This window comes from Vicugna pacos, chromosome 1 (assembly GCF_048564905.1).
Source record: "Vicugna pacos chromosome 1, VicPac4, whole genome shotgun sequence".
In the NCBI taxonomy this organism is placed as follows: Eukaryota; Metazoa; Chordata; class Mammalia; order Artiodactyla; family Camelidae; genus Vicugna; species Vicugna pacos.
Genome location: NC_132987.1, coordinates 54,856,569 through 54,884,418, shown reverse-complemented (window position 1 = coordinate 54,884,418; position 27,850 = coordinate 54,856,569). Strand labels below are relative to the sequence as shown.

The 27,850-nt window shown below is 40.2% G+C and overlaps 2 protein-coding genes across 8 annotated transcripts in view; one reads left to right on the top strand and one right to left on the bottom strand.

Annotated features, from left to right (window-relative positions):
• On the bottom strand, positions 1 to 19,099 carry DNAJB11 (DnaJ heat shock protein family (Hsp40) member B11). Its single transcript, XM_006200988.4, has 10 exons — positions 18,292 to 19,099; positions 15,458 to 15,614; positions 11,309 to 11,406; positions 8,437 to 8,569; positions 4,694 to 4,836; positions 3,719 to 3,801; positions 3,010 to 3,067; positions 1,764 to 1,875; positions 1,156 to 1,315; positions 1 to 456 (listed from the first exon to the last, which is right to left on the bottom strand). The coding sequence occupies exons 1-10, from the start codon at positions 18,357 to 18,359 to the stop codon at positions 392 to 394; spliced, it is 1,077 nt and encodes a 358-aa protein (XP_006201050.1). The 5' UTR covers positions 18,360 to 19,099; the 3' UTR covers positions 1 to 391.
• TBCCD1 (TBCC domain containing 1) overlaps positions 19,057 to 27,850 on the top strand; it is a 21,440-nt gene continuing 12,646 nt past the window's right edge. Inside the window, exons 1-4 of one of the 7 annotated variants that reach the window (XM_072962354.1) lie at positions 19,084 to 19,168; positions 22,929 to 23,035; positions 23,604 to 23,982; positions 26,904 to 27,059. In XM_072962354.1, the coding sequence (XP_072818455.1) occupies positions 23,647 to 23,982; positions 26,904 to 27,059 (492 nt within the window). In that variant the 5' untranslated portion in view covers positions 19,084 to 19,168; positions 22,929 to 23,035; positions 23,604 to 23,646. Of the gene's footprint in view, positions 19,169 to 21,103; positions 21,160 to 21,200; positions 21,773 to 21,890; positions 21,913 to 22,928; positions 23,036 to 23,603; positions 23,983 to 26,903; positions 27,060 to 27,850 lie in introns of those variants that run through there. The other 6 variants (XM_072962342.1, XM_072962344.1, XM_031682595.2 and 3 more) reach the window with 6 other exon arrangements.

Here is a 27,850-nt window from a genome sequence, read left to right as displayed (position 1 = left end):
TCAAGAAAAAATTAACAACAAAATGTATTTAAAAACAGACTTCTCCAGTTGGCATTTCAAATGAAATAGCTAGCAATTAACTCCAACCCTTTCTAGTGTGTCTTTTGCTCCTGGAGTCCTCTTGCAGCTTTAATTCTTGAACCTCAGGCGGCAGCACCAGACATAAATCCCCAAAGGGAGAGGTATTATTAAACCTTTTGCTGGTCATTCTTTTCTCAACACAAATGGACAGATTCGTAAGCCCTCTTATTCATTTCATGATGATCATTAGAAGAAAAAAATTAAGCCAAACTTGCATATTGAAAAAAAAAAAACCACACACAAAAAAACCCTGTAGATAATAAATATCGCTGATTCACTTATTTTAAACAAAGTCCAATTTTATTCACTGTTAATATCCTTGCAGTCCATTGTATACCTTCTGCACTGATCCTTGTTTCAGGAGATGTTTGATACCTGAGGAGAGAATGAACAAATGACTCCATTAATAAAAATGTGACTCCCCTAGAGTTTAAAGTGTGTTCTGTGGAGAGGTGGCTCACAAAAGGCCTTATGACAACCATGGACCTGAACTGAACAAATGACTAACAGTGTCCAACTTCATCGCCAGTGGGTACCATACACGCACATCCCAGATGATCCGCTGTCTCTCTCTCAGGCACACGTACCACACATACATCCCACGAACTCTGAGAAAAGAGGTAGTGAATGGACAGAAAGCTCTTCAGCTGTCTTTCATTCTTTCTTCTTTGTCTTCTTTCCAGTTTTGAACCCTTTCACCTCCTTTTTATTTGGGACCCACCAATGGAGCCCTCTTCAATCACTGCAGACTTCACCCCAAGCCTCTAATCCTTCTAATGTAGACCTCATTTTTCCTTGTACAGTCGGGTCCAGCTAATTTGTTCTAAGTGACTCTATTTCACACCCACACAACCCATCGCTCCCCAGGTTTCAAAGCCCACTTTACACAGCCTTTTGTAACTCAACAGGATTATTAATATTGCCTTCGTAGAAAGGCAAGTTCATTCCCAGTCTTGTGCTCACTAGTGTCAGTAACTACTGTCACTGTCTGATTTTACTGCCTATCCTCTTTAACTGCCTTGTTCTCACACTCACATACAACAAACACATATACACAAACTTTCCACCCCTCACCTTCTCTTGCTTCCTCTGTTAGCTGTTCTTTTGGAAAATCCACATCAAAAGTGATTATCAAAGAGCCCTTGATGTTGTTGTTGTCAAAGTTGGGGAGCCCTTCCCCTTTCTTCCATAGCTTGGCTCCTGGTCTGGTGATCTTATCCCGGGAAATATGCACCTGGAAAGCAAAAGGGGACAGACTGGAGCAGGACTGGTCCTCTCAAAGTACGACGCACAGCGCCCAGTGAGCACTGGTGCCCAGAGCTCATGTCACAGCTCAGCAGAGCAGCAGGACCAAGGCCCAAGGGAAACAACACTGGGACAGTGCGGGCCAAAGAGAAGGTTTTCAAAAGGAAGAGAACCAAACATGTGAGAAAGTAAGGCTTTTGCCAGTGGAGCCTGTAAGGATGAGACTGCCAAAGGCTGAGTAGCCACCTCCAGGGTGCTGGCGGGGTGGTGGTGCTCTCACCGCTGGACATTCAGCGGCAGAGTGAGGAGCGGAGGCGCTGTGACGCCTGAGAATTTAGTCCCTGTTCCTCCAAACGACTCAAGTGGCTGAAGTAATCTCAAAACCAGCCACACGGAGGCTTTGGAAGGACAGGAAGCAGGAGAACTGCTCTGCTCACCTTGTGACCATCCAAGTGAGTGATATCCATGTCGAAGCCCACCAGGGACTCCACGAGGGAGATCGTCACGTTTGTGTACAAGTCATCTCCTCGCCTCTCAAATATTGGGTGCCTAGAACAGAACGAGGTAAAGATCATTAACTTCTGTCTTTCTTTTGGGAAGAGTTCAAAAAGTTTTTAGAAAAATCATGGAAAAGGATGAGTGCCACTCTTTCAAACAATAAGCATTTATCAGATGCTCCTTCCTGTGTAGTATTCGTCAAGACTACAAAGTTGCATAAGATTTATTAAACCCTACTCTTAAGGAGCTTACAATCAGTGGAAACCGAAGCATGTAAGTAAAACTGCATGTAAGTAAGATTCTGGAGAAGAGAGAAGGGCAACTTCTGGCCGCGGGGCTGGGGAAGAAGGGCATCTGGGACGGACCAGGAAGCTTCCAGAGCTGGGCTCGCAAGGCCAGGTCAGCTCTGGAGAAGCAGATGAGGCGGGTGCAGGGAAGGACAGGGGTAGGGTGAGAAGGAATTCTGGCAAGGACAAGGACTTGAGAAGGTACTGAGTTTATTCAGGGAATAGCACCTGTTCCAGTTTCTCTGGAAAGTGATGAGAAAGACAAGGTAAGTGAGGAGCACTGGGGAAAGATCACTGAGATTAAGGAGTGCTGTGAGGGAAAGGTCCTTGGCACCGGGGGCCCATTTCTCCATATTTAGGTGGGAATCTTGTTTCAGTGAATCCTTAGAAGCAGACACATCACTGGTTTCCAAAGTGGTCACAAGAGACAAATAAGAAACAAGAAAGCTTGAGTACCAGGCAAAATTCTTACCTAAGCAGCACTTCAGGCTGAAGAGAAGCCAACCAGAGAAGCTGCCCAGCAGCTGCAGATTAAGTAACACAAGGTCCTTTCTACAGAAGAGGCTCCCATTCTCGTGTGGGGCTGTATTTCCTCAGTTAAAATCTCAGGTCACCTTGTCTGACTCTCTTTCACAGTTCCTTACCTGTCTCATCAATGCTTTCTTTCCAAATTATTTTGGACTTAAGTCCCCAGGAAATTAAAAAATGGGCTCAATCCTCGGTTCCAACCCCAAATTTTCAGTACTACTATAAAGTTACAAATAATCATTTAGGGTATTAAGAGCATAAAAAGGGGTAAAAAGTCTGGAAGTGCCCTGGTGGCTCCCCCTATTTCTCCAGTCTGACTCATCTGAAAAGCAAGTGCTGAAGAGAAGGCCTCTAGACTGCAATGACTTACTTGACAACTTTGATTCGGAACCGCAAGTCTCCTGGTTCGCCATCCACATGAGGCTCACCTGGTCAGAACAGGTTAGAGCACACTGTAAGTCACACAAGTCAAATACTGCCGATCAGTTGAGAACTGGCAGTTGAGAGAATTTCTTAAAGCCACCACCTAGCGTTGACTGGCAAGTCTACCTGTGAGAGCTGTGTCTCTACCTGGTTATATCAAGTTTCAGATTATTAGTAAGGATCACCTGTGCAATAAATAACTTGACCTACTTCCTAAACAAAGAAATGATTCACTAACTTCCTGACCCTGATGTTTTAAAGCTATCTTTCTTGTAGAATTTTAAATTTAACACCAAATTGAGGTCTGAGAGCATCTTATTAATGCTAACTAGAGTTCTATATCCTCTTTCATTGCTGAATTAAAATTAATGCATTAAGTTGTGAATATGCTAAACTTTGGTATAACCAGGGCTACTTGACAATAACCTTTGGCCATGATATTCCAAGGATAAACAGTAAAGCTACTGCATAAGGTGACCAACCACGATGGTCATAAACGGCTTTCCGTATTGTAAAACTGACTGAAGTGTGCTGGAAATGACATATGCATTTACAATGTGGCCATAAGGTATGGGGTGAGGTGGGGTTGGGAGGTACTCATAAGCAAGCAGAGAACAGAAAGTTATGGTAACAGAACGTCAACATCAGTATTTTACCTTCTCCAATAAAGGGGTACTCCATGCCGTCTCTCACCCCAGGTTCAATTTCTACCTCCAGTGTTCGTTCTTCATTCACCAGCCTGAGACAAAGAGAATTTAAAAAGAAAAACAAATGAAAATACAAATCAAATTCCAGATATAGATAAAGTTTTATCCACTCAATCAGACCTTTTTCTTGGAAGATTATCCTGTATCTTTGGATGACAAAGCCATCTGGTATTCACTTACACCTTCCCTGCCAAAAGCCAGGGCAAAGCTACTATGTAGCACATAATCATGCACCTGCTGACTCTAAAAAAGCCCGCAGTAGCCTGATTACTTTGAACTGAGTGATGAGTAACAGAGAACACTGTTTGCACTTATATAATTGTGCACCTGAAAGGGCAGGGTCATGTTTACCAGAAACTCTAGCAGGAGAGTTTATCCTGATTTTAACCCCTGAGCCCACAAAAACTGAGCTAGTTTTGATATATATATATATAACTGAAGGTCCAATTAAATAGCTGTACTTGTAACAGAATCAGCAGGGGGAAGGTAACAGCTCAGTGGTAGAGTGCAAGCTCTGCATCGTGCACGAGGTCCTGGGTTCTATCCCCAGTACCTTCACTGAAAAAAAAAAATTAATCAGCAAGTAGTACTTCTCTAAACTGAAATGTCAGCTGGACATACAAGATTGTGCCAATAGTCCCAGTAGGAACAAGGAAACATGAACATTTTTGTTAAGTATATTCAGAAATAAAGGGCACTGCTTACTAGTTCATAAACATAAAAGCAGGTATTCAGAAGAGATACTTTCGGAAAAAGTTAAAATGTACATTTCTTTGCTCTGTGTTCCTGTAGAATATGAGGGAGAGAGAGAAGGATTGGGGGAGAGAGAAGGAGAAAACCTAGATAAGGACCATTGGCATTTCATTGCGCCAAGAAGATTATGAAAGTGTCCATCGGGAGGCCGAAGATGGCGCTTTCACTTACTTGACGTTAGGACATTCGTCACAGACCACCTCCTGGGTCATCTGGAAGCGCCCGGGGCCCAGCTGGGTGGTCCGCATCTCCTGCCGGCAGTTGCACTTCCGTTTGCCAGGGGCCTGCCTTGCCACAGGTTTGTTTCTAACCACCTAGGAAGCGCACAGACAGCGTCAGCTTCCCTCTCGTGACCCATGGCCTTTGATTTCCTCATCTGATTGGGGATCTGCGCGTACCCGCCTTTCTCTGCCAGGTTATCCCTCCGGGAGACCCAGAGCTGACAGTCTGGGAGTTACAAATCAGCCCCACACAGGAGTGGAGCAAACGGACCTTTAACTGACTCAGATTCTAAAGCTGGAGAGGAGTCAGAAAGGACTGAAGACAGTGTGTATGGGATCACCATTTCTACGCCACAAATAAATACCCTGGAGTTAAAGTAGTCTGCAGAATTACTATCTCTTAAGAAATCTGAGCTGTGTAAAGCATAAGCCCTGGAGAACAACCACAGCCTTCAAAAGCTGGTGCGGCTCCCACCCTGGGATTAGCCACAATTACCCTCATGAAAACACTTCCTTGTTTCAGGCAACGCAATCTAGGAGTGCGTCCCAGTGCGGTCTGAATTCAGGTACTCGAATGCATGAGAAGAGACACACGGTCATCTCTTTGTTGCTGATTGCAATCAAACATTCTAGACATGTGGAAACTAAAATACATGAAGAAATGTATTCCTGTTTTTGCCTGTTTACTTAGTCAAACACCTAATCACAGGGCACGTGCTCATGCAGAAGGATGACGTGAATGCTTGGAGAAAAATCCCTTAAAGCTTATCAACATATGAAAGCCCAGGTCAACAGAATAAACAGCATCAATAACAGTAATTATAGCCAACATATCATAGCACTTACAATGTGCCAAGCAAGGCCCTAATCACTTTTATATACATGAACTCACTTAATCCTCACAACTTTATAAAGTAGCTACTGTTACCATCTCCATTTTACAGAGGAAGTAATGCAAGCACAGAAGGGTTCAGTGACATGACCAAGGTCACATAACCAATGCATGGCAGAGCCCGGATTCTAAACCAGGGAGTCAAGCTCCAAAGTCCATGCTTTTAGCCACTATGCTCACTCAAGGTAATTTTTTCTTGAAAAGACTATACCATGGGGTCATTTAAATAGCAAGGTCATGTACATCCTTTACAAGAATTGGATTAAAAAGGAATTTGTTTAGGAGCATGCTGAAAAAAAGTGACATACATTGTGTATTAGCAATGACTGCAGTCAATAGGTCTGGAAGAGAACAAGGGAGATGAAACTTTTCCTCCACCTGAACAACCTGTCCTGTGTTTGAAGGTGAGGTGGCCCAAATATCTTTAATGCCCTTTCCTCCCATTCACACTGAATAACAGTGTTACATGCCAGCTGCACCGTCTGCAATTGTCTAGTCCTCTTCTGTCAACTATTCACAGCACAAGCCACAACTAAGAAGAAAATGCTTCTCGTCAAGATGGCACATACGCATAGGTTACAGGCAATCTCCTCCAAAATCCTGGAAAAACTCTAAGAAAACATGGATTCCAGGAAACAATATGACAACACAAAGTCGGTATGAAACTCCTGAGATACAAGGCTGTTTTGAACTGGTATGTGATTAGGTGGTGACAATGTTAAAAAAAAAAAAGGAGCTGAAGTTCTGCTCTTCCCTCTCTCCTGAACTGCCTTGGGCCAAGATCTCTCTGGCCCCTCTCCCCAAAAACAATACACTGCAGACACCAAACGAAAACAAAAACACTCCAAGAAGACAGACAAATAAAACACCGTTAAAACCACTAGGCAAGAGCTGGCCCCAATATGTTCTACCAGGGAAACAGAGTTGCTAATACCCATGGGGAAATATGAGCCCAAAGGCTAAAGCAGCTAGACACCCAAGGAGTTCCATTTTCTCTTCTGCCTTCCAGCAAAGACATCAGACTGGATAAAACATGTATTTTAACCAAATCTATTAGAGAAGACAGACCAAGAATTTAAAATAAGTATGATAGCACTTAAGGAGATAAAGGAAGACATCAGCAAACTGAAATAGATTAAGAAATAATATAAGAATCAAGTAGAAATATTATGTATAAAAATGTGAGTTGAAATAAAAACACAGCCGGTGGGATATTATTAGAATGGCTATAGCTGCAGATTGAAGCAGTGAGCTGAAAAACCAAAATGAGGCACTCTCCTAGAAAGAGGCAGGGAAGGATAAAGAAGAATTTTTTAAATATTTAAAAGAGAGTTAAGAGCAGACAGAAGTAGAAATGTCAATAAAGAGAATTAAATATTTGAAAAAATTATGGCAAAATTAAAAAGAGATGAATAACTTCAAATTAAAAGAGCCCTGGGGGGAGGGTATAACTCAAGTGGTAGACTGCATGTTTAGCATGCATGAGGTCCTGGGTTCAATACCCAGGGCCTCCTCTAAGAATAAATAAACAATAAATAAACCTAATTACGCCCCCCAACAAATAAATAAATAAATAAGTAAGCGAGCTCAAAGTTTCAGTAGAAAATATAGGTGAACTGCTTTCTGATTTTAGGGTAGAGAAGAATTTCTTAAACAAGAAGCCAAAACTAATCATAAAAGAGACTGGTAAATTGGATCATATTAAAATTAATTACTTCTGTTCATTTAAATAAATCTTCAATATAATGAAAAGATAAGTTACAAACTGTTAGGATATATTTGTATCACATACAGTGAAAAAAAGATTAATACTAAGAATAAACTTTTTTTAGAAATCAATAAGAAAAGGGCAAATGAAAAATGAACAGAATATATGAATGGCCATTTCACAAGAAAGGAAAGAAATATGGCCAATAAATATACAATAAAGATGTGTATCCTAATCAAAAATGCATATAAAGACCACAATGAGATAACATATACCCATTTATTTATTTATACCCATTTGATGGGCAAAAATTGAGAAGTCTAATAATTCCAAGTGTTAGAGAGGTGACAGATCTGTGGGATCTCTCATTGCTGGTGGAAGTACTGGTACCAAACAATTGAGAAACATTATGGTTCTATCTTGTACAAATGAATATTGGTTTGCAATTCCAATTCCACTCTTACATATATCTAAGCAAGAGAAAGTCTTGCTCATATATACCTGGATATATGTACAAGACTTCATAAAAGCATAGTTTGGCATTGGAAAAAAAAAAAACCTAGAAATAAACTACATGCCTATTGATTCAATGTGCTCACAATGAAATTCTATTCAGTAGAATTGTAGCTATAAGCAACAACATGGATGCATCTCGGTAATATTAGAGTGAGTGAAAAAGGCCAGTTCCAGAAAGTATCATTTTTACCAAGTCAAAACAATAAACATAAACAATGCATTATTCAGGTATTGGTATATATGTAATACAACAAACAAATAAGAGTACCAAGGGAACAATGAAGACAAAACTCAAGATGTTAGTAGTTACCTCTGAAGGGAGTCAGGGGAATGGAATAGGGAAATAGCATGTAGGCAGCTGTAATTCCTGGTATTGTTTTTATTTAGTTCTTGGGCTGAGTGATGAGTTCATGAAACAATAAAAGTGTATCATGAATCAAGGATCAGGATTAACTCAATCCTATATACCTGGACACTCTCCCACCCCTAAAAGACAAAGAAGGTACCCAGAAACCTCTTGTTTTATTCACAACACATTCTGGGAGTCAGTATGAACAGCTGTATTATTTGGACTTACTTCTACAAAATTTCCTGCATACACTTCTTCCAAAGTGACATCTAGGTCTACTATAATATCACTTCCTCTTGGGATATTTCTGTCTTGCTGGCGAGGGGTTCCTCCAAACATGAAACCAAAATCTCCAAAAAAGCTGTTGATAAATGTAAAATGATCAGGAAAAGAAATCAGAGTTCACATCTTATAATTTTAGTTTTATCCACACTGATAAAATATTGTGGTCTACCAATGAGCAAAACTGAAAGACATTTTTTATGCATTGGAGTCATACATCATACATAATTTTTAATTTATATAATATCAGCTACATTGCTGCCTACCACGAAAAATTTACTTTTTAATATTGTCCAGGCACAAGGTACGTGCGTGCATATATACAGTATGCCAAAGAATTCTAAGTTGAGCTTAATGAATGAAAAAACAATGTTTCAATATTGACAAATATCAGGATATAATGGAGATACTGAGAAAAAGAATAGTGTATATAAACCCATTGCTGAACCTAATGATAATTTTGGACATACTAGTGTTCATCTTTATGTAAGCTTTTTAGAAACTAACTCTGGTGAAAGAAGAAGCTACTGCTCTGTATAAAAATCTTGGGTATATAATTAAGCTAAAAAAGCATCAGCCTTAGTAAAATTCTAGATCTTAAGGAAAAGGAAGTTCTGGTCTCTAAAAGACCAAAATTAATTTTTGTAAGTAACAGAAGCATCACTTTGAGCTTCAGTGATCTTTCATTATATAGGAGTTTTAATCTTATTAATATAAACAGTGACCTTTGATCGTACAGGAGGTCTAATCTTAATGTTAAATTTTGGTTATTAAGAAACCTCAGATGAGGGGGAGGGTATAGCTCAAGTGGTAGAGTACATGCCTAGCATGCACAAAGTCCTGGATTCAATCTCCAGTACTGCCTCTAAAAATAAATAAACCTAATTACCCACCCCCTCCAAACCGCCTCCCCCAAAAACAAAAAGAAACCTCAGATGTTAGCATAGTGATGATGACAACTATACAACCCCCCCCCCCCCCGTAAAAAACCACCAATCTTGGTGAATGGATTCCCCGAATCTTTTTTTTTTTTTGAGGTATAGTCAGTTTACAATGTGTCGATTTCTGGTGTACAGCAATGCTTCAGTCATACATGAATACAGATAAATTGATTTTCATATTCTTTTTTACCCTAAACTCTACAAGATATTGAATATGTATACACTATTTATGTTTATCTATTTTATATATACCAGTTTACTGGCTGACTTCACTTAGAATGACATTCTCCAGAGCCATTCATGTTGCTGCAAATGGCATTATTTTATCATTTATTATGGCTGAGTATTATTCCATTGTATAAATATACCACAGCTTCTTTATCCAGTCATCTGTCGATAGACATTTAGGTTGTTTCCATGTCTTGGCTATTGTAAATAGTGCTGCTATGAACATTGGGGTGCAGGTGTCTGTTTGAATTAAGGTTCCCTCCGGATATATGTCCAGGAGTGGGATTGCTGGGTCACATGGTAAGTCTATTTTTAGTCTTTTGAGGAATCTCCATACTGTTTTCCACAATGGCTACACCAAACTGCATTCCCACCAACAGTGTAGGAGGGTTCCCTTTTCTCCACATCCTTCTCCAGCATTTATCGTTTGTGGACTTTTGAATGATGGCCATTATGACTAGTGTGAGGTGATACCTCACTGTAGTTGTGATTTGCATTTCTCTGATAATTAGTGATATTGAGCATTTTCTCATGTGCTTATTGGTCATTCATATGCCTTTACTGGAGAACTGCTTGTTTAGGTCTTCTGCCCATTTTTGGATTGGGTTGTTTGTTTTTTTTCTTATTTAGTCGTATGAGCTGTTTATATATTCTAGATTCCCTGAATCTTAAATAAAAGCAGAAAGGGTGGAGGAAGAAGGAGCATGGGCAGAGCTTTTTCTTTCTGGCATCCCTGGCTATCACTTTTAACTGCCAATGGGTTCGAACAGGACACTTCCCTGGTAGGCTAAAGACGCCAGATCAATCCTGGGGAAGAGAAGGATTTCCTAATCATATTACTCACACATCTTCACAAGTCCTGAAAATCTATTTGTCACTCCCAAACACTAAATGAGGGAAGCTATTGTATGTAACAGTCATTATTACTGCTTTTGGGGAAAGGTTCCTCTTAGAGAATCTGAAGAAATCAGTGCATCTTCTCCCTCATTGAAGTGCATATTCAAACAGTTTTTTATTAGTAACTTGATTTGAAATCCTAGATCAAGATCTCCTATTTATGCATCATCAGGGTATATGAAAATTTAAATGCTCAACAAAGAGGGGCTCAGAGAGCAGGAAGGAAAGATGTTTATTGTTCCAGCCACTCAGCACTCCCAGAAAGTCAGGCACAGCAAGAGATAAAGAGCCTCTACTCTAAGTCCTTCCACCAGTGCTGATGATCATAATCATCCCTGTCTTATTGATAGGATGAAAAAGAGGCAGCTCTGGGGATGGGAGGAGGAATTTCTCTCTCTCTGCTTACAAGAATAACTTTGCTCATTAAATGGTTTGCAGATTCTAAGACAGTGAGGAGACAAAATGAACTGGTTTCCAATACATAAACCCACCAATACAGTCAGGGTTGATTTGACTGATTTGGTTGGCGAGATGGACAGCCCTTTTCATGCTACCTGTCTTTTCTGGAGCTATGTGAATATAGAGGAGAATATTCCCTCAGAAAGGATGATAAATGATCTTTTAGTCAAGGATCAGCTGAGCTGTACTCTTCATCAAAAGCTTCTGAACAAAGGAGCAAGGATAATTCTTTAATAATCACTAAGTGATCCATTTTCAGACACTAATACCTTGCAGATGGATAAATTACTTACTGTGAAAAAATGTCTCCATGGGAGCTCTGATGCCCATCTTTTAATCCCTCTTCACCATAAGTATCATACTGTTTCCGTTTCTCACTATCTGACAGAACCTGGGGGCAAAAGCAGTGGAGGAAAAGATTATAAGCTGGTAATATTTAGTTAAGATGCAGTCACATTTATGTTTCGGTTGTTTTTCAAAAAATGTTTTTGCTTTTATTTTAAACTCTGATACTGTGTATACAATTTTAGTATAATGCATTATGTATGGTATTAAGGCATGTTTATAAAGTTATTTTTATCAGACTAAATTCTTTGATGCAGTGTTCATTTCTTTTAACTTTGAATTGCTCAATTCATGTTTTAATTTAAATTTATCAAAACTCACCTAGTCACATAAACATCATATTTGAGATTAGCGATGTGGCTACGAAGGTGAGAGCAGTAACAGAAAAGAGGTGAGATGAATTCCTCAGGTTTACTTCCCACGCAGCTTGACTCCAGGGCTTAAGCTGTTAACCATGATGCTTTATTATCTCTCTAGACTATAAACTAGGACATGACTATGACGGATTGTCACTAGTGCTAGAAGCAGTAAATGAGGACAGCCTTCAAGTTTGCTCAGCCCTGCGTGGTCATACCATAACCCCTGATTCGCCACTACCACACACCACACTAAGCAACTGGCTAGTCAAGGGAATCAAATGATAGGTCTCTGGAAAGGTCTACACTCTGCTGTACTTTCATATTCTCTTTTCATTCTTTTTTGTTTTTGGTATATGTAGACATCAATTTGTGGAAGAATGCTGTCTACCACATACAGTTCATAACCCCTTGAGTTTGTACAGCAGAGAGTGAAAAGGGATACTGTTCTATGAAAGATGCTCAAGGTCAAGTTCACCAATCTGAAAAGACTTTTTGAACTTTTAATGGTTCTAGATAACTATATACTCAGTCATAGGTATATGCTTTCTCACTGGGAACATTCTATATATGGAACTAAAGAATGTAAAACAAAATAAGCTTCAATGTTCTTCAAAATTTGCCTTCCAAAATTAAGCTTCCCATCTATTTAGAGCATTCTGAAACACATGCATAAATATAAATTTGAAAATTAAATAACTTTATGCTGTTTGATATTCTTAAACTCCTACTTAGACAGCAGATTGAAAGAGAAAGTATTTCAAACTCATACTTGTGCTGACACAGGAAAAGAAGTTGAAAGTAGAAGACTTATTGACTCAGCAAAAGAAAGGGAAGATCTGACTGGCATGTGTAAATAGGACACATTTTTGGCTCAAGGCCTGAATGATGCATAGGAGCCATAGCAAAAATCTGTTAACATTTAAGACACATTTAGACGGATAAAAAGAAATTCGGCATACAAGAAGAGAGTGAACATTCTTAAAAGCAAAGACAAATAGGTTAGTCTAAAAGTGACCAGAGAACTCAACTAAAGCCACTGTGATAGACCAGGTGAAAAAAAAATTTTTTTTGGTAAATATTCTAAAAACAGAGCTCCTTTGGGGAAGCAGAAATGAGCAGAGTTAACTTAAAAACAAAACAAAACTTATGATAAATCACAGAGAAAAAAATGTGACAATGAGTGTGTATGTGTCCATGTATGACTGAAAAATTGTACTGAACACTGGAATTTGACACAACACTGTAAAATGATTATGAATCAATAAAAATGTAAAAAAAAAAAAAGTATAACCAGAAAAAATAAAATAAAATAAAACTGAGCTCACAAAAAAAAAAAACAAAAAACAAAAAACAAAACAAAACAAAACCCTCATTATTATGTGATCTGGATTTCCAATATTTTTACTTTCAAGTATACTCCTCTGTTCTTATTTTGGCAAAGAAATGAACCCCACATTTGGGTCCATAAGAAAAACTTCAAAATCCCAAAACAAAGGCTATTTTTAAGTCAGCTTCTTTTTGGACATTGAAGGCTTCTGTAATAACTGCAAAAACTGCCCTTAAAGTTATCTATTATCATTCGCTTACTCCTCACTTTTCTTCTAAGGAATGCAATTTTATTCCACAGTCCTGGAAACTTTTTTTTTTTTTAAGAAAAAAAGTTTCTTAGTTGATTGGCCAACCAACCACAGAATCTCAACTAATTAAAATGCCAGCAGGAATCTCAGCTCAGTAAAGAAGACAAATTTGTATTCACAAAAGACTCTTCAACTTTACTGGGATTCTGGGATTCTGATTTGTGAACACTAATTGATCTAAGGAAATAACACAAAGAAAAAAGAAAATTTGAACTAATGACTAGAAAGGTTCTTAGAATTAAACCACAGTCACATGAATGATCTATGTATAACCTGCCTAGGTCATGGCTAAACAACACCGTAGAATCTTTAAAGTGCATGGTAAATTCTTAGCAATAGTTTCCCCAGAAAATATTTTTGATTATTGGGTTCCTAGCAAACAATGGGAATATGTAAGAAATACAGTGTAAAATATGGAAGCCATATTATCAACAAGAAACAAAATGTTACATACAGTAATTTAGGAGGGTCCACCAACCCTCTCAAGTTTATTTGTGGGCCCAAGATTAGGAATTTCAGTCCTATAAGTGTTGAGAGAAGAAAGAGAAACCCCATTAGGTCTAGGTTTCCTCTGGGTATAAGTCACTGTTTTAGTTTATGCATTTTTTTTAACCTAGCAGGCCTTGGATATCCCTTCTTTATTTTTCCACTATTAAAATATTTTCCAGATTTATTTCCAGCCTTCTCATGCTACAGGGATTTAATCTGAATTCAGAAGTTGTAACTCCCTGACTTCTGAAGTCAAATTAGTTTTTTCTGTGCCCTTTTAGAAAATGGGAATATATGGGAACTAGAATTGGTAACACTGTTATTGTATAACTGAAATTTGCTAAGAAAGCAGAACTTAAATGTTCACACCAAAAAAAAAGAGGAATATGCAGTGATGGATTAACTAGATGGGCGGAATCCTTTCACAGTGGATACGTGTATCAAATCATCACGATGTGCACTTTAAATAGCTTACTACTTTATTTATCAACTATTATCTCAATAAAGCTGAAAAGAAAAAAAATAAAACCACAGATCTATTATTCTATTTCTAGGGGAAAGGTGAATTGCAACACATGCAAAGCCACTAACTTCTAAATTAATACATAAGACAGATTATCAATAGCTTATTTGTAAAATTTTTTCACCATAGTGTTCAAACGTTCCATGTATAATAGTTTTTCAAATTGTAAATATTTTATTAAGCATTCAGTAAATCTTCCTCTGTGATGTTAAAAATGAAAGAAAAAAAGAAAGAAAGAAAATGGGAAGAAGAAAAAGCCAGTTCTATTATATTTCATGGTGTCCTACTGCAGATTAAATGACACACATGAAAGTGTTTTGACCTCTAAATTAGAGGTTGCAAATCCAAACTACAGCTGTTTGCTTTGATCTGCACATAAAAGAAAATTTTAAATTCAATTAGTCACCAACATTTTATAATCAGGAGAATTCTGAAAAATTTATAAAAATCTGGATTTCCACTACTTTCAAAAGATGAAATGATTTGGCAACACAATGTCTGCATTTCTATACAGTAAAAACTGGCTGGGGTGGAATAACAGCTACTCCCTTGAAATGAGGCAAGAGGTCCTCAGTCTGTCACTCTTCAATGCCTGCTGACTGGAGGCAGAATATGGAGGTAGAACATCCACCCTCGTGTTCTATCTTACATCTGCCCTGCACGTTATTTGCCTGGTCCTCACAGGTATGTGGATTTGCTATCCTCACTTAGATTTTGTTTCTGTTTCTGGCTCCAACGCCCGAGTGGACTGACTGATGACCAATCTACTTATTAATCTACCAATCCCTCTGTCTTTCATTTTTTCCAACATTAATAAGACAAATGCTGATATGAAAAGGCAGGCAGTTACATCTACTAACATTAATGTACAATATGGCATCAAGTACTACTTTTTTTTAAATGGAGGTAATTGGGATTGAACCCAGGACCTCTACCACTGAGCGATACCCTCCCCCCATCAAGCACTACTTCTATCTACTGTCCATTTTTAAAAAGAAGTGACCTGAAAAATGGGAGTGTTACTCTGCGTTACATGGTATTTTCTGCATCTGTAGGTTTTATTAATACCTTTTCCTTTTTCTGACTCACCTCATAAGCAGCACCCAGATCTTGGAATTTTTCCTGTGCTCGTGGGTCATCAGGATTCCGGTCAGGATGAAGCTGCAGGGCCAGTTTCCTGTAGGCCTTTTTAATGTCCTTTATAGAGGCACTGCGAGGCACCCCCAAGATCTTATAGAAATCTCGCCTGGGGGTAGGGGAGAGAAAGGATACTTCATTAAAGAGTTATACATTTTTAAAAGTTTTTATACATTTTAAAAGTTCCCATAAACATTTGGGTTTGTGTCTGAGCAAAGAGGTAGAAAAATGAAAGTATAGATGTGACACATACACACAAAAAAGAATGACTAAAAAGAGAATACACCAGAAACTGTAATGAGTCTTATATACTGAAGAAATCATGAGAGGCTATGTACTTTTTGAACAATGCTAGAATTATTCAAAACATCTGTGGCATTCTTATCTTAGAACTACCTTCAGTCAAGAAAATCATTTTCTTACTTTATGGTCACAGGTTATTTTCAACCAAGAACCAAATAATCAAATTAACTCTCTTTTCTCCCCTATTACTGACTTCTAATGACGTTTGATTGCTTTCAAAGGTCAAATAATCTCAAACGGTGATTTTTTTTATTCAAAAAGGTTTTATCATTTTAATGTTCTGACTAACAGTACTTTAATATATAAGACTTACTACAAATTCTGATGTGTTCTCTTTTTAGTCATTCTCTTGGGATGTTAAAGATGAAGTGACTGAAGTTAACTTCAGAGGTTAACAGAGCAGTTAAACCGAAGCCCAAATAAAAACCTTAAAGAGAGAATAACAGCTACTTGAATGTATGAGTTGTGAGAGGTTTTGCTGAAAGAGAGATAAAATATTGATTCTGCAGTCACTACTAGCAGTTATACTAGTTTATCTAAGTCAACCCTTAATTAGAGACAGCTGCTGAAATCCACATGCAGGCACGTGTAAGTCTCAGCAGCTGCAAATATGCATATGGCATGAGCCAGGAGACAAAGTGGAGGTCCACTGACCTCCTTGCCAGGAACTATGCTGGAACCATATTAATCAAAAAGGGAATCTCTGCAGGAAGGGCCAATGGGAAGACAGAGTAAGACTAATACACTTTCAAGGCAGGGACTGTATCCAACCCATAGAAGACACCAATAAATATTCATTGAATGAAATGAATAAATAAGCATGCTCACAGAAGTCTTTTTCTTTTGCCAGTCACGTTAGCCAGCAGAAATTTTTCTGAAAATGCATTCTCTCAACCAAAGGGATGGGAAAGTTGTTCATGATGGAGACAGTGTAGTAGTGACGGTAATTTTAAAATGCAGTGGGGAAAAAATGCATTGGGGTATCAAGATACAGGTGATGCAAGACAGAACTTGAAAAAATTAATTCATAAGCTCTTAGTCACACTTCAGAAAAATTATTTAAACATTTTATGTATAAGTTTTTAAAATTATCACCCACAAGGGGTTCCATGAGGATTAACTAGGTGCTTTATCCTCCCCCCCAAAATCTGCAGAAACTTGACATCTCTTGAGATGAGAACTAAAGAAATAAAAAGGTTCACTAAAGCTAATAACAAAAGAGCTAACTATATAAAGAGTGAGGCTTCCTTAGAGTATACTTAATATATAACTAGTTAAGTAACAGCTGAGAAAAATACAGGGAAAAGATGCCTGGCATAGCTCAGCATCAACATTACGGTTCCCAAGAGACTCCTTTACCAAAGACTGAGGTTTATGGCTACAGTATTAACAATATGTACGACATTTTATTTAAACACCTTAAGGTACGCATTGCTTTAAGTGCAAAAAGCACTACAAAAATATACTGAAAAAAAAACAACAAAGCATTACCTAGGAAAGTTAATTTTTATTTTAGAAGTTTAAGACATTTCACAAGGTAAAAAATAAAGTTTAAGTATATATGCACAAGGAAAAAAAACTTTTAAGAGAATAACAAGCAATTAAAGTTTAAAGCTCTGCTAGGTAGAGCTTTCTCCATTCAGAACAACCTATAAATTGTTAGAAGCTAAGACATTACTTCTCACATTTTAAAATGAGCCTGGTGTACCATATCCTGCGGTCACCAGGCTTATAGCATAGTGGATCTTAAAGGCTGGACAAAGTCTCAAGAGTTCAGATGGCCATACTTCCTTCAAATAAGTGGCACATTATCACCCTCATGTCACAGATGAGAATTTAGGTGTTCCTTCAAGGTCACATAATTCATAAGCCGGGTGGGGGTGAGTGGGCTAGAATCCCAGTCTACTACCTGTTTCCCCAGCTCGTGATACCCTTCAGCTTCTCAAGAATGCTTCATGGAGAGAGGCAGTGAGACATAATGGCAGCTTAGGCTCGGTATCTCAAGAACCTGAGAAGTACAAGGGCTTTCCAAAGGGTCTGCCTTGCTCCCTCAGTCCAATTTCCTTCAGTCCCACCATGGCTTCCCTACCTGCCCCTCACTTCCTCACTTAGCCTGGAATCATAACTTACCCACTTTAATGTCAGCCCCCCAATGGCTCCTGGCAGGCTCAACATTGTATCGTCTTCTCCAGCTCAGCTGCCCCCCGACCCCACGTTGTTTGGCACTGCATCCAACATTTAACTTCTCCGGGCAAATCTAGCTCTCTAGGGCATCTGGATCTAATCTCCTCTCACTCGTGTCACCCACTGTTCTCTCCACTCCACTAGCCTGGCCCATACTACCCATTCCTCAGCTCCACTGCATCACCACAGTAACGCCCCTCTCCACTCCCGGAGTCTGACAATGCTCCTTCTTCCCCCCAACCTCCTCCCCAGCCAGGACTGACTTAAGCGCCCCGTGCCCGCGGCTGCCTGTTCCTCACCCGGCGATCACGGCCCCGATGAGGTACAGCAGCAACAGGCAGAAGGTGCCCAGGTTCTGCGGGGCCATGGTCTCTCCGTGCCGGCCCCCGTCCCCCGCACTCCTCACAGCCTCCGCCGCCGCCGCGTCGGCTCGCTAGCCCACCCGGCCCTGAGAGGCCGCCTCACTCCGGGGTCTCCGACTTGGTCGGGAGCGACAGCTAGCCTGCGCCCTCCTCTACGAGTCCACTTCCCGGGAGTCCCGACTCCCGGCGAGAGAAGCCCCCAGCCGGCTAGAGCCAATCGCTGCTCGGGGCATCACACGCGGTCGGTGCCTCACAGCCAACCAGCGCAGTACACTTCACCTCCGAGGCGGCGCGGGCGGCCAGTTAGGCTTTGGAACTGCAGCCGCAGCTCTCGGCCAATCAGAAGGGGAAACGTCAAAGAATCGCGCCGCCGCAGGAACCCGCTCAACCCCGGCATCTGCCAGTCGTAGAAAATTACGTAAAGATTGGTGATGGGAAAAGGTTCCAAGAGCCGGCACCAGCGGTACACTACACGATTTCCCTCCGCCCGCCTCCTCGGACTCTCCACCAATCACGAGGCTCCTTCTCCAGCACTGACCAATTGCGGGAGGGAGATTTTATCTGGATTACGTGTCTCGGAATTTCATTCATATAGAGCAAAGCGCTGGACGCTCTTGGGGAGGGACGCTGACGAAAGGGGCGGAGACAATGACTCCAAGCCGACGGAACCGCGAACTCATAACTTAGATATTATTTTGTTTTCTTCTAACAAACCCAGGAGAAAATTGTCTCGGTTTCACAAAGAAGCAGCCTGATGAGGACAGGCCGTGGAAGCAGACTTAGGTTGGGATTCAGCTTCTACCACTTCCTAGCGGTGAGAACATGTCTCCTCCCCTCTCCTTGCCCCTCGCCTGAGCCTGTCTTTATCTACAAACTTGAGGCAAAGCATTTACTGGTGGTGTTGTAAACTTTTAATAGAAGAAAATCTGTAAACCGTATTGCACAGCGTCTGGCACATAGTAAGCACGCAAAGAATAATAACTATTATTATAGTTAAGAAGAGAACTCTGATTCCCACCCTACTCCCAACTACGTCTGCTCATTTCAGTAAACGCACTACCTAATTGTTCATCACAAAACCCTAGGTGTCTCCCTTGATTTCTCTCCTGAATCCCCTATCCAGATCTTTACCTTTAAACCATATCGTGAATCTGTCCACTATTCGACGTCTCCACTACCTCTCTGGCCAAGTCACATCATCTCCCACCTGGCAAGGCCCTCCTAACTGGTCTTCTTGCCTCTACTCGTTAATATCTTAGTATCTCTTTTTCACCCCGTACCCTCCCCTAGCCATGCTTTTTAAAACATATCAGATCATGTCATTCTTCTGATTTAAAGCCTCAAATGGCTTTTCACTGCACTTAGAATAAGAGCCCAACTCTTTATACTAGCTTATAAAAACATTTCTCAGTAAAGCTGGGGGGACCCCCAAAACCTTATATGATCTTTACCCTCATCTAGTATACTCCTTACCATGTTCCAGCAAAACGTTCTAGTTGTTCTCTTTCCTGAAACGATCTTCCCTCAGATCCTAACATGGGTGACTATTTTAACTTAGATAACAGCTTAAATTCATCACCTTATAGAAGACTTCCCTGACCAACCAATCAAAAGTAGCCCCTATTGAGTTCCTAGTCTTACACCACCCTGTTTTATTTTATTATTTCTATCCCTGCCCGCCACACTCACACACCTTGCAATGTCAGTTTCATGAGAGCATGAATTTGCACTGTTCTGTTCACAGCTGCATAGAACAGCATCTAAGAACAGAGCCTGCCACCGAGTAAAAGTCACTTCGATTGTGATCTTCGTGCACTGGCTTATTTGTCAGACCTCAGCTCAGATTCGTAGCGTATCTGAAATTATCCTGTTTTATTTCCTTAACTTATCATCTATTCTCCTTATTAAAATATACACTCCAAGAAAGCAAGGACCTTGTCTATTTTGTTCACTACTGTAACCCTAATGCCTAGCACTGTGCCAGACGTAGGAGGTAGACCAGGTTACTACTTTCAGGAAGATGCCTACTGGGGGTGGGGGCGAATGCCACGTAAAGGAGTGACTAAACTGCATTTTATAGTCTTATTTACCTTTGTTATCTCTCACACCGAGAGAGGCCATAAACGAATTAAGAAAGCAGGAAATGGCCCAAAACCATGAAATAAGAGGTTTAGAGGAGGGAGTGATGTCTTCTGCGGGGTGAAATCCAAAAAAGCTTCATGAAGGCGGTGACATGGCGGAAAAGCTGAGTTAAGGAGCTAACCCTGGGCACTCTCGCTTCAGACAGCCTGAGTTTGTATCTTGGCTCTTCTCTTGCTGTGTTACTTTCACCTCTCTAAGCCCTAGTTTCCTCAGTAAAACAAGTGTACTGAACTTAGAGGGCTCTTAGGAAGACTGAGGTAAGATACGTAACGGTGCTTCAAACAGTGCCCAGTCCAGAGCAAGCATTCTATAAATGTAAACTGTCATTATCATTTATTATTACTGATCAAAGCTTGCTGACCTTCCCAGCAGCTAGTGGCTGACCACAGTTCTGTGGAGCAATAGAACACGTGCTACCACCGCGAGCTGAAAGGCGCGACACCACTAAGTGGAGGGGTCTGACTCTAGGTTCCGGCTCAGAGTTACGCAGACCGCGGAAGAAGTACTCGGCCACTCTAGCAACGTGGTCCCCCGGTTCTCAGTGGTGCGAGGTTTCGCGCTTGCGTGGTGGGCGGGCGGTGGGCGGTGAGCGCGGGGCGGGCCTGGCGCGCGGGGCGTGGCGGCGCACGGAGAGGCGCGGCGGAGCGTCCCCTGCCTCCGCAGGTAACCGCGAGCGGGCTGGCGCCGGGGAGGTAGAGGTGGGTCTGTCACGCTTCAGGCTCCGGCTGGGGAGGCCGCCTTCGCTCTCGCCAGGTCTTGGGTCCGCTACGCAGCCTGTCAGCTGGGGCTTCTCTGTTCCCGAAGTCCGATCGGGGCTCTCGGGCGGCCCACCCCGCGTCAGATTCTTGACCGCGTCCTACCCACGACAGCGGCCAAGGTGGCGGCGAAGCGTCGGGCCTCCAGCCGATCTCTCCGTCTGTAAAACTCGGATCCCGATGCATCCGAGGGCAGCTTTTGAAGACGGAAAGAGCCTCAGTTTATGTTTACGAATTTAACCTTCTCGAGTTTGGTGGTTAGAATAGAGGGTTCATCCCCGAGATCTGGCTTTTGATCGTACACTTCAGGGACAGGAGGTCAGTACCTCAAAGAGCAGCCTGTTTCCATTTGGGGACGAACTAAGATCTTCCTCGCCGAACTTTCATTGTCTGGTTTTACTCAGAGCCACGCTAAGCCATCCCTAAGTTCAGAGACAGCTGCCATCTGCCCTCCCACACCCTTCTTGTGGCTTCATGCTTCCATGTTCCTTCACCTGACCGTTACATGGCCACTCATTCTGGTAATCCTCTTCTGGATTCATTCCCATTTTTCAGATTCTCCCAAAACTAGGTTCCTAGAGTACGTTTGTAAGTAACACAGTTCTCAAGTCAGATTTGAATTCTAATTCAGGGTTCTGCCAACTCAAGTATGTGACTTTGGGTAAGTCCCTTAACTTTTCTAAGCCTCAGTTTTCTCATCTGAAAATAGGGATAATCATATTTATCTCCAGACGGTTGTGAGGATGAAAGGAGTTGAAGAACACAAAATATTGAGAGTGCTAACTAGCACATAGTACTCAATTGATGTCAGTTATTTTTTGAATAGATAATTCCCCAAAGAAGTACCATTTTCTTAGAGTCACATGAGAAATATAATAATAGCATAAAACACTTTTCATCCAGTCATCTAAGGAAGGTTTTTAAAGTGATGTTAATGCTAGGCATGTTCAGTGAAGACAGTACTTTAGTCAAGTGATAGTACAATTTGCTACAAGCATTTTGGAAAGCAATGGAAATATATGTCAGGAACTTCAGACATGTCAGTTACTTTATTTCACAAATGCCCATCTAAAGCTGAACATTTTCTGAGAAATAATCATAATGCAGAAAATAAGCAGAAAGATGGTAATTATAGCATTATTTATAATAGTGAAAACATTTAAACTTTTTATAGTGGAAAATTTTAACATACACGAAAGTACAATAGGTGAATGAACCCATGTGCTCACCATCATCCAGCTTCAACAATCAATATTTTGCCTCTTGTTTTTGTAAAAAAATTTTAAACTTATGAAATGTCTGAAATTAGAATAGTCAAATAAACTGGGCTACATATATTTAAAATACTATGAAACTTTTAAAATAATACAGAATATATGGTATTATCACAACTATGAAAATTCAAAAACTAATATCCAGTCTGTGTAGAGGAAAAGACAGGAAGTACAGTAAAATATTAGTTTCCCTTTGGTGGTGGGACTGGATGATTCTCTGCCTGTCTATTTTTAGGTATTTTTATAAACATTCCATAAGAATCATGTATTGCTGTTCTAACAAACAATGAACAAACCAAATCTAAAATAGTGTACCTTAACCAAGGACAACAGAATATGCCAGAGCAGGCTCACTGTTACAGAGAAAAAAGATGCTTTAACTTCCCTTGATCTATTTTCACAGCCTATGTTTACATGAGCATTCTTATCTGCTATCTGGTGCTAGTGCTTCATATTGAGCTCATATGGTCAGCTAATCCAGCCAGATCTTTAACCAACCATCCTCTGTGCGTAAGTGATTGGACTTTGAAATTTCGTTCCTCTTATTTTGACCAGCGTTTCCCCTCAGGGTAGAGCAGGATTTCCAGTGATAAGATGGCTTTTCTTTCCATTTCTTCTTTTCTTTGTCCTGGGCAGGGATTCAACTCATACCTCCTGCATTTACACACTCTTCCTAAAACAGCCACTTGGAACAATTTAAGTAAGATAGTTCTATCACAAATTTTTTTCCTACTCAAATGGATTATAATGAGATCTGACCAAAAATCTATTCTGCTTTTGGTTGGTGAACTGGATCCAGTTTTTAAAACGACATAGTACATTTAAAAACAAGTTAAGGGAGAGGGGAGGTTATAGCTCTGTGGTAGAGTGCCCGCTTAGCACGCAGAACCTCCTGGGTTCAATCCCCAGTACAGTCATTAATAAATAAACAATAACGATAAAAAGATAATAAACCTAATTACCCCCCCAAAAGAAAATAAATTAAAAATAAAAACAGTTAAGGGAGAGGTCACCTTAAAAGAAAATGTGTAAATGAGTTTTGTTTCAGATGAGTTTGTGAAGAAACTTTATTTCATAGGTATGCAAAGAAGCCTTTTCACACAGATGTCCTTAGAGATAATATGGATCAGTCCGGAGTTCTCCTCTGGGTGAAAGCGGAACCCTTTATAGTGGGCGCCTTGCAGGTCCCCCCTCCATCCAAGTTCAGTCTTCACTATCTCAGGAAGATATCCACCTATGTGCGAACCCGGGCCACAGAGGGAGCTTACCCACGCCTGTCCTGGTCTACGTGGAGGCACATTGCATGTGGGAAGCTGCAGTTGGCTAAGGATCTGGCGTGGCTTTACTTTGAAATATTTGATAGTCTTGCAGTGAAGACACCAGAGGAGCGTCTGGAATGGTCTGAAATTCTGTCCAACTGCGTGTCTGAGGATGAAGTCGAAAAGCAAAGAAATCAGGTATGGATTTATATGTATGTGTATATATATGTGTGTGTGTGTGTTTAATTACTTTGGGAAGTAAATTATTTTAAGTTTTCATTCTGGCTGAACAGTGTGCAGTTGTGGGTTAATGACCATGTGATTCCAAAGCACTATTTAAGTTTTAGCAGTTCCAGTTTGGCAATTTAACGAATTAGTCCTTACTTAAAAATTGTTACTCATCTACTTTCAAAGCAGTAATGTTACAGGAACCCTGTAATTGGAAGATGGAAATATTTTCATTGACATTAAAACTATTTTGAGGTAAGTGAGCATCTGCTATGTGCTGGGATTCAAAGACGATTAGAACAGCAGCTCTGACCTCGTGGAGCTCATAGACTAGCAGGGGAAGCTGGTGTGTAAAAAAAAGTGGTATTTAATTGTATGGCATGTACAATAAAAGTATGCATAAAGTACATAAATAGAACAGAGAAGAGAATGATTAATTCTGGTGCTGAAGAAAGACTTCACAGAGAAAGGGTGTTAATCAGGGTAGGCTAATTACAGTAACAAGCAATCCCAGCATGTCAGCGGCTAGGCGCCGTAACAGTTTCTTTCTTACTCATATGGCAGTCCAGCATAGGGCATCTGGATGCATGAACTTCTAGGCTGCTGTTGTCTAAGCAGTGACTCAGGGACCTAGGCATCTTCTGTCTTTGGGAGCCGCTTTATTATTAGTCTGCTTTGCTGCAGTTAAAAAGAAAACAAAAATGAAATTCCAGTGGCTTACAGTAACTAAGATTTATTTCTTGCTTATTTTACATGTAGGCTGCACCTTAGCTATGGCTGTCTTCCAGGTTGTGGCTTAGCTCTATGTGTCTGCCCATTTGGGGACTCAGGCTGAAAAAGCAGCTCCTGTGTAGGTCACGTCTGTTCTTGTGACAGAAGGAAAGAGCAACAGAGCAGGAGAAAAGTCTTGATGCCTTTTAAAACTTTTGCTCACATGTTATGTAAACTGCAACTGCTTTCATTCCACTGGGTAAAGCTTTGTCACAGGTCCATGCTTAGAATCAATAAGATGGGAGATAAACTACTCACAGGAGGTAGGGAAATCCCATGGCCATGGGTGGGGCCGTGTAAGCCTCTTGGAGGATGGGGAAGTGAACAGTTGCAAATAGAATATGGTTTGCCCCAGCCATGCCCACTAGGGCCTGAGTCCCTCACTTCCATTCCTTTGGGAGAGGTTTCAGGAGGCTTGAAAATGGTATATGTAAATCCACCCACATTCCATTGATTATAACCCAGTTATACCATATCCAACTCCAAGGGAGGCTGAGAAATACCACCTAACTGTGTGCCCAGGAAGGAAAGATACTTAGTGAGCATCCAGCCAGTCTCGGCCACATGGGGTAACATCTGAACAAGGTTTTGGAAATTGTAAAAAAGTTTGGCAAGCAACAAAGAGAAGGGCATTATAATTAATAATTAAGAATTTATTGAGTGCCTGTTATGTGCTAGGTACAGCAGTGGATGCTGTGGATACAGAGAGGAATCAAACCAGAAGCCCCAAATTTTTTGAGTGCTTACTATATACTAGTTTCTTTAGTAGTTACTAGGAATATAAAAATGAAAAAGACAAGGATCTTGTAGTCTCATGGGGGTCAGGTATATGAAGGAATAATGGTGATATAACAGATAATTGATGGAAGTATGTATAAAATCAGAGAATTATGTTGAGTGAAAAAAGCCAATCCCAAAAGGTGACATACTGTATGATCCTAGTTATAAAACATTCTTGAAATGACAAAACTATTGGGATAAAGAACAGATAAATAAATGGTTGTCAGGGGCTGAAGAAGAAATAAGGGAGGGAGGGAGGGAGGGAAGAGGGAAGTGGGTGTGGCTATAAAAGTGCAACATGAAGGATCCTTGTGCCGGTGGAGGTGCTCTGTGCCGTGACTGCACCATGTCAGCACCCTGTCTGTGCCCTGTGTGATAATTTTCCAAGATGAGAAACTGGGTAAAGAGTACGTAGGATCTCTCTGTCCTTACAGCTGCATATAACTTAACAGTTACCTCCAAAAGTTTAATTAAGAAAGTAAAAATTTTTTAAAATATGTAGATTCATGAGGTTCCACACTGACAATTGACTAAATAGGTCTAGGTGATTTTGAGAATCCATATTTTTGAGTTCCTTATGCACAGTGAGCTTTAGCCAGGTTGGGAATCAGGGTGAACATAGCTGTAGTCCCAGCTGTATTACTTCAGTTTTTTGCCTCTCTTGTGTGCATATGGGAATGGGTATCTGAGAATAATCCTGAGCGTCAAATCCTGAGCTTCAAACCACACTCTTCTTCAAATAGGAAATGACTTATAAACATCTGTCAGGCCAGTAGAATTTATTTTTTTAAAGTAAAATACCCTTTTAAGAATTTGATGAAAACCTGAGGCCTACTCCCCGCCAAAATGCATAGACACCAAAAAATTACATACAATTTCAGGTGTTGCACTGATATCCTGAACTTTCTTGATAAGTTTGTGATTAGGTTAAATTAACCTCTGCGTCTTGATTAAATTTCCTTCTTCTTTTCCTTCATCTATTCGTTTGTTTATTCAAATTACTAAGGTGTTTTTTAAAACTGTAATTTTAAATTTCTGAAATTATATGCTTTAAAAAAGTATGTCCCTCATCCTTTCCACTTCATCAGTTTTGGGAGAGAGTTTCTACAGCCACAGATACTACATAGCTTTCTGAGAAAGTAAGTGACTCCAATTTAATTAGTTTTAGAAACTCCTACATCTGGGTATCAGAGATATCAAAAGCTAGCAACGTTTCTACATTTGTCTTGTTAGGATCAGCACATCGTTGTGAATTTATTTTACTGTGTCTTCTTTGTTGTAGACTAGTAATTGACGTGGTTTTAGAACATGTGTTCATCATTTATTTTCTTTTTGGACAGCTTTCAGTGGACACCCTACAGTTTCTGCTCTTCTTATATATACAGCAGTTAAACAAGGTCTCCCTGAGAACATCGTTGATTGGAGAAGAGTGGCCTAGTCCCAGAAACAGATCTCACTCTCCTGACCTCACTGAAAAGTCCAGTTGTCATAATAAGGTACTGTTTAAATTATGGCCTCTTTCTCTGAAACAGACAGTTTATGAGGGAGATTGTTTGTCTTCATTAAAAATTACGTTAGACTATTTATATAAGCTAGAGATTGGCTGGCTTGTTTTGTCTGTTTTGCGTTTTACTTTTTTTCCCTAATTATAAAACAAAATCAATATGTGCAGTCTTAATCAAAATAGAGAAGTGATTTCAATTCCTTTAGCAACACAAAAATCACCTAAATGACTTTCCAGCAAATCATTCACTGTACTCTTATTAGCATTCCCATTTTTGCAAATGTTAATGAATTTGATTACACATGATTTTAGGCAGGTCAGTTAACTTCTCTAGCTTGGCTTCTCTTCTCTAAACAGGGATGATAATGCCTATTTCTGAATGGCTGTGAGAATTCAGTAATATGTTAGCATGAGGCTTGTTGAACAGTGAGCACCAGTATATGGTGGCTTTAGTTTGTCCTGTAGCATGACCTCTCCCAGCAACTGATTAGACCAGGGATGGACACTTGACCTGAGTAACCCATTCCTAGGTTTGTGTTTGAAATTGGCCTGATCTGAAATGATGACCTGGCCCAATCAGTACCCCCAGCAACTGAAGAAATAACCAGTTGGCGATAGGTATTTGAGATGGTAGCTCATGTGACTTTGGGACCAGAATAGCTACCATATCCATGAGTGACTAGGAGTTAAGAGAGCTTAGAAACTCTGAGGTAGGAAGAAACTCTGAGAAAAACAGAATGGAACAGACATGCAGAGAGGCCTGAGAGAACCAGGATGGAGATG

Excerpts from the sequence above, each read along its gene's own strand:
- DNAJB11 (XM_006200988.4), bottom strand. The coding sequence starts at position 18,359 with ATGGCCCCGCAGAACCTGGGCACCTTCTGCCTGTTGCTGCTGTACCTC. Across the intron at positions 3,068-3,718 it reads GTACCCCTTTATTGGAGAAG|GTGAGCCTCATGTGGATGGC; the intron begins GTAAAATACTGA and ends TGTTCTGACCAG. Across the intron at positions 457-1,155 it reads AACAGAGGAAGCAAGAGAAG|GTATCAAACATCTCCTGAAA; the intron begins GTGAGGGGTGGA and ends TTCTCTCCTCAG.